General features: G+C 50.0%; 1 protein-coding gene across 1 annotated transcript in view; it reads left to right on the top strand.

The window, feature by feature from the left end:
- Positions 1-7,143, top strand: part of LOC308165581 (chromodomain-helicase-DNA-binding protein 9-like) — a gene marked incomplete at its 5' end in the record, with an annotated part of 45,199 nt that overhangs the window by 18,853 nt on the left and 19,203 nt on the right. The window contains 6 exons of the mRNA XM_080539730.1: positions 38-223; positions 419-529; positions 1,013-1,209; positions 2,960-3,159; positions 4,530-4,689; positions 6,924-7,013. Coding sequence (XP_080395856.1) covers positions 38-223; positions 419-529; positions 1,013-1,209; positions 2,960-3,159; positions 4,530-4,689; positions 6,924-7,013 — 944 coding nt within the window. The remainder of the gene's footprint in view (positions 1-37; positions 224-418; positions 530-1,012; positions 1,210-2,959; positions 3,160-4,529; positions 4,690-6,923; positions 7,014-7,143) is intronic.

Here is a 7,143-nt window from a genome sequence, read left to right as displayed (position 1 = left end):
CCTCTACCCCCCCTCTCTCCCCCCCCCCCCCCTCCAGCCGGCCCAGCAGCAGCTGTCCAAGAAGGAGATCGAGGACCTGCTGAGGCGCGGGGCGTACGGGGCCATCATGGACGACGAGGACGAGGGGGCCAAGTTCTGCGAGGAGGACATCGACCAGATCCTCCAGCGCCGCACCAAGACCATCACCATCGAGTCGGAAGGCCGCGGCTCCACCTTCGCCAAGGTAAACAACCCCCACCACCACCACCACCGTCTCGTCCTCCTTTATCTAATCTCCCTCCTTATCAGAGCCTCCCAGAGCTCTCCGAACGGCCGCCAGGCTCTTTTAGTAGATTACAGTCAGGAGTGGGACTCGGAAATGAGATTATCAAGGTTTCTGATGTGATTGGATGTTGGTTCACTTTTTTTTCTTTTTCAGGCTAGTTTCGTGTCGTCCGGAAACCGCACAGACATCTCTCTGGACGACCCCAACTTCTGGGACAAATGGGCGAAGGAGGCGGAGATCGACATGGAAACGGTGAACGGCAGAGTAAGTAGGACTACTCGTCGACAGGACTAGGGACAGGGTATAGACACACAGTCTGTTCCTCCTGGCCATGATGACTTATGTTGGTTAGATGGTTAGAGGTTAAGTGGGATCCTTGGGATGACCCTAACTTTAACCCCTACCTTGACCCTTAACCCTTCCTCTAACCCCTACCTTTACCCCTAACCCTTCCTCTAACCCCTACCTTTACCCCTAACCCTTCCCCTAACCCCTACCTTTACCCTTAACTCTTCCCTTAACCCCTACCTTTACCCTTAACCCTCACCTCCCCTTAACCCATACCTCCCCTTAACCCATACCTACCCTTAAACCTCACCTACCCTTAACCCTCACCGACCCTTACCCCTCACTGTAACCTGAACTTTAAACTGAACTTCAACAGTGTTGGGTTCTTGTCCCAAGAATCCCAGTTACAACTGTGGGTGTTCTACCGGTCTCTAACCCCCCTCCCACCTACACCAACAGAACAGCCTGGTGATCGACACGCCGCGCGTGAGGAAGCAGACGCGGCCCTTCAGCGCCACCAAGGACGAGCTTGCCGAGCTGTCGGAGGGGGACAGCGAGACGGACGACAAGCCCAAGCTCCGCCGGCCTCACGATCGCCTCAACAGCTACGGACGCACCGAGTGTTTCAGGGTGGAGAAGAACCTGCTGGTCTACGGGTGGGTTACTGCTACTGCTACCGCTACTGTTACTGCTACCGTTACTGTTACTGCTACTGTTACTGTTACCGCTACTGTTACTGTTACTGTTACTGTTACCGCTACTGTTACTGCTACTGCTACTGTTACTGCTACTGTTACTGTTACTGTTACTGCTACTGTTACTGTTACCGCTACCGTTACTGTTACTGTTACTGTTACTGCTACTGCTACCGCTACTGCTACTGCTACTGTTACTGCTACTGTTACTGCTACCGCTACCGTTACTGTTACTGTTACTGTTACTGCTACGGCTACTGCTACCGTTACTGTTACTGCTACCGTTACTGTAACTGTTACTGCTACTGTTACTGCTACTGCTACTGCTACTGCTACTGTTTCTGCTGATGTTACTGTTACTGTTACTGAACTGTTCTCGTACTGCACTATTCTCTTACTGCACTGTTACTGCTACTGTACATTTACATTTTGACCGTTCAGAAGACGTTTTTATCCAAAGCCGAGAATTAGAGATTACAGGACAGTCTCCCTGGAGTCATTTAGGGCTACTTTTAATTTAGGCCTTACTTACTCAAGGTCACACCTAGTGGTGGTGTTCCCAGGTGGGATTTGAAGTCATGACCTTCTGATCACCAATCCAACTCACTATGTGAGTCACTACTCACCACCCCCCTAGGCCACCACTACCCCCACTGGACTGTTCTGGTACTGCACTGTTCTGGTACTGCATTGTTCTGGTACTGCATTGTTCTGGTACCGCTCCATCCTGCTGCTTACCATACCAACCTACGACACCAGTCAGTCGACTGTATGACCCTGGTCACACTTCACTGCCGAACCGAGCTGAGCCGTACCATGCTGGCCTGGTTGCATATTCACTGTAGTTGCTGTAACAGTGCTGTAAACATTGTTAAAGGAAAGCACAGATCAGTTTGGATGGGCCCCGTCATTTGTAATGCCCCTAAAAGACTGGGTTTCATTCCTGACTCATGGTCAAGCAAGAGAGATCACATTTTTCCATTTTTGTTGTTGAGAGGTAACAGTGTTGACCCACCACCCTGTCGTGTATTGTTGAGAGGTAACAGTGTTGACCCCCCACCCTGTATTGTGTTGTTGAGAGGTAACAGTGTTGACCCTCCACCCTGTCTTGTATTGTTGAGAGGTAACAGTGTTGACTGATTCCCTACTGTGTTGTTAAGTAGTAACAGTGTTGACTCCCCACTTTGTTGTGTTGTTGAGAGGTAACAGTGTTGACCCCCCACCCTGTATTGTGTTGTTGAGAGGTAACATTGTTGACCCACCACCATGTCGTGTATTGTTGAGAGGTAACAGTGTTGACTCCCCACTGTGTTGTGTTGTTGAGAGGTAACAGTGTTGACTGATTCCCTACTGTGTTGTTGAGAGGTAACAGTGTTGACCCTCCACCCTGTCTTGTGTTCTTGAGAGGTAACAGTGTTGACTCCTCACTGTGTTGCGTTGTTGAGAGGTAACAGTGTTGACTCCTCACTGTGTTGCGTTGTTGAGAGGTAACAGTGTTGACCCTCCACTGTGTTGTGTTGTTGAGAGGTAACAGTGTTGACCCTCCACTGTGCTGTGGGGCGGCTGTGGCACAGGAGGTAGAGGTAGGCCGGCGCCTTGCATGGTAGCTTGCCGTCATTGGTGTGTGTGAATGGGTGAATGAGAGGCCATTGTAAAGCGCTTTGGAATAAGGCGCTATAATAAGTCAGTCCATTTATGTTGTGTTGACCAGGTGGGGCCGGTGGAAGGACATCCTCCTCCACGGGCGCTTCAAGAAGCAGCTGAGCGAGCGGGACGTGGAGTCCATCTGCCGCGCCCTGCTGGCCTACTGTCTGGTCCACTACCGCGGGGACGACAAGATCAAGAGCTTCATGTGGGACCTGATCGCCCCTACGGAGGACGGCCAGACCAAGGAGCTGCAGAACCACCTGGGTAGGAGGGGAGGAGAAGGAGAACAGGGGGGAAGGAATGAGAGAGGGGGAGGAAGAGGAGAAGGAAGAGAAGTGGAGGGGAGGAGGAGAACGGGGGGAAGGAATGAGAGAGGGGAGGAGAGAGAGAGAGAGGGGGAGGAAGAGGAGAAGGAAGAGAAGTGGAGGGGAGGGGAGGCTTAGACTGACCATGACCACAGTGGTCTGTTGAACCATGACCATTGCAAATATTACAGTTAAAAAAAGACAGTCCAGTCATAGCGGTGAGAAAGACTAGACTACAGTAACTGAGTGGATGTCACTTCACTGGGCGTGAACACAGCCCACCAGCCGCTTCGAACCAGACGGTTGAATGATGACTCACACTGGAGGTTAAACTCTCCCTCCTGACCCAGAGCCTCGTTTAGATAGAAATGTGCTGTGTCAGAGCAGGTATGACGAGTGTGTCGCGGGGACGAAGGGATCCCAGGCAGCTCTATAAACTACGTTTCTATCTGCAAGGTTCTGAAGGTTTTACCTCAGTGGGTTTACGTTCCCGTTCCCGTCTCAGTGGGTTTTACAGGGCTCCACAGTGCTCCACTGAAAAAACCACTGAGGTGAAAATGACAGGGTTCCCGCGCTGGTCTTAAAAAGCCTTAAAGTCTAAAATCCAGCAATCCGATTTATAAGGCCTAAAAAGGCCCCACGTTTCAGTTATTAGGTCTAAAAAACGAGGAGCTAGGTCTTAAAAATGAGATCAGCTTGCCCTGCAAGGAAATCAGTCCGACCACATCTATTTACACGGAAATTAATCAAGCTGGAACCAATATTCATTTTATATTAATTATCCTTCTGAATTTTGGCAGTCTGTATGGCAGCGAAATCCCTAATTTCATCACCTTGAGGATGACAAATAGCTATCATATGGTGTCGCGAATAGGTCTAAAATTTGGCTTGTTGAAACCCTGAAATGACATATTTTACTTAGTGAGACCTAGCAAGGATAGCAGACCCAATTAAAACATCATCAAACATTCCACAGTCTTCAGGAGTCTTCAGACATACAACAACAACAACATTACCATACAGTTACAGAAAATACACAGTTGACAGATCAGGAGCAGTGAAGCCTCCACCTTTTGATGTAATAATAATAATAATAATAACTTTTATTTGTATAGCGCTTTCCCTGCAAACGTTGCAGTTCAAAGTGCTCCAATCATTATATAAGTATAATTAAATGATTTAGTCATTTAAAGGCAATATTTAAAAAGATGGGTTTTGGCTTTGTTAAGTACCGTGGTCCTCTTGTGTGCTACAGGGTTGTCCACCCTGGTTCGCAGGGGCCAGAACTATGGCTTTTGTTAACCTCTGGTCCTTTTTTCTGTTCTACAGGGTTGTCCACCCCAGTGCCCAGGGGCAGGAAGGGGAAGAAGATGAAGGTTCAGTCCAGCACATTTGACATCCAGAAGGCCGAGTGGATCAGGAAGCACAACCCCGAGCACATGCTCCAAGACGACGGATACAAGAAGCACCTCAAACACCACTGCAACAAGTGAGCATTACATCCTTCATAACATTCTTAACTTTCCTACTATTCAATACTCTGCTCACCTGAGGAATGCGTACTCGGGCGGATGCGTTTCATCATAAGACTGAATGAAGTCGGAAACACGCCACTTAGCTCTATTCAAATGTCGTTTGTTTGTTTGTCTCAACGACTGAAGGCCAACGCATTCCAGCTGGTCTACGAGAAATCATAATAGCATGTTTTGCCGTTGTGCAAATTTGATAAATCACTGCAAGCGGCGTAAACAAACACACTCAACGGGGGGAGGAAATTGAAATCGCTCTCTGTTTCTTTTCTCGTGCAAACGGTTGCCATCGCTCGTTAACGACCGTGAACGAGATTAGACTGATGACTGATAACGATCTTAATGTGATTTTAATCATACTAATAGCCGTCATCGCGTTTGCGTATTTACACAGAGAAAACAAAGATTAGAGCTCGTGGTGGAAAAAAAATGTGTGTTAGATATAAAGCCCCCTAAATAGATAGCTGCGTTTCTGCTTTTCTAAAGGGGGTTTGTACCCAGAGCTTCCACAGAAGGTTCCCCATTGTTCAGGGGGGGGGGGCAGTAGTGCTGAAGCCAGGGATCGTCTGATCTGGGCCATGGCGGCCAAACGGGGACACACACACTCCGGGGCTTTGCTGACCGCCGCGGTTTTTCCCCACCCCTCAGGGACTGTGATGTGTGTGTGTATGTGGGGGGGGGGGGTGCGCGCATGTCATTTTAATGTCCCCCAGCGCTTCATGGCACTGAATTAAGACACTTTTAAGATGAAAGATTCGAAATAGTAGACAAGATGCAGGTTTATACGTGTAGCTGTGTGTGTGTGTGTGTGTGTGTGTGTGTGTGTGTGTGTGTGTGAGCACGGGTGGTTGCGAAACTCTGTGTCTGGGACAGTGAGATCTAGCTGTGCGTGGTGTGCGCGCGTGCGAGAGACAGAGACAGACAGACAGACAGACAGACGGAGAGAGAGAGACCTCCCACCCGTGCTGTCTGCTTGGCCAGAGGCAGAGTGATGTAGGGTCTTGCTGACAGCTACAGGAAACAGCTGCTGCTCCCCGGCGGCCCTGCCACGGACTCCCTGTGGGCGGAGGGGGGGGGGGGGTTGCAGCTTGGACCTGTAGTCTACTAGCAGGGCCTTGGCTCTGTCTGGCTGACCTGTCACTCACTCTCCTCTGATGTCATCTTCAAGGGCCCAGAGTTCTTCCCTGGTTAGATCAGTAAACATGATCTAAGGGCCCTAGTGTGTGTAAAGAGGAGGGAGAGAGGGTGTAGTGGAATGTATTTCAGTTCAAGTTCAACGCCCCCCCCCCACACACCACCACCACCACCACCAGGCTCTCGGTGATGCCTCGCTGCGTCATGGAAACGACATTTCTCCCTGTGACGCAGCCTCTTAAGACAGGCTGGATCTCACCACAGTCACTCTGCATAGCTCACACACGCACTTCAGAACACACACACACACACTTCAGAACACACACACACACTTCAGAACACACACACACACGTCACTCCCATCCATTACTGTCAGTAGTTAATCATGTGTGATGATGTGTCCGCATACCAGTGATCAGAGAGCAGTCCTCCTCTGAAACACTCTGGAACTCTCTCTCCATAATGGAGAATTACTGTCTTGTCTTTCTAAGGGGATTGGGTGTGTCATGTTGAGCCAGACGTGTGTGTGTGTGTGTGTGTGTGTGTGTGTGTGTGTGCACGCGCATGAGTGTGTGTGAGAGCGTGTGTGTGTGTGTGTGTGTGTGTGTGCGTGCATGAATGTGTGTGAGAGAGTCAGAGCGTGTCTGTGTGTGTGAGAGAGTGAGAGCGTGTGTGTGTGTGTGTGTGTGTGTGTGTGTGTGCGTGCATGAATGTGCGTGTGTGAGAGCGTGTGTGTGTGTATATGCATGAATGTGTGTGTGTGTGTGTGTGTGTGTGTTTGTGTGTGTATGTGTGTGTATGTATGTATGTGTGTGTGTGTGTGAGAGAGTGAGAGTGAGAGTGTGTGTGTGTGTGTGTGTGTGTGTGAGAGCGTGTGTGTGTGTGTGTGAGAGTGAGAGCGTGTGTGTGTGTGTGAGAGAGAGTGAGAGCATGTGTGAGAGAGTGTGTGTGTGTGTGTTTGTGTGAGAGCGTGTGCGTGTGTGTATGTGGAAGCCCCTCTTTCTGCTGGCTCAGCGTTAGCGTGGCGGGTCTTTGTTGTGACCGGCTGGTCTGTGTGCAGGGTGCTGCTGCGGGTCAGAATGCTCTACTACCTGAAGCAGGAGGTGATCGGCAGCCAGGCCCAGAGGGTTCTAGACGGCGTGGACTCCAGGTGAGCGTGAACTTTCACCCCCTTTTATCCTAACAAACCCCTCTCTCCCCCTCTCTCTCTCTCTCTCTCTCTCTCTCTCTCTCTCTCTCTCTCTCTCTCTCTCTCTCTCTCTCTCTCTCTCTCTCTCTCT

Source organism: Nansenia antarctica (assembly GCF_963989245.1).
Source record: "Nansenia antarctica genome assembly, chromosome: 9".
NCBI lineage: Eukaryota > Metazoa > Chordata > Actinopteri > Argentiniformes > Microstomatidae > Nansenia > Nansenia antarctica.
Note: the sequence above shows the minus strand (reverse complement) of the source record. Positions and strands in the feature narration are given on the sequence as shown.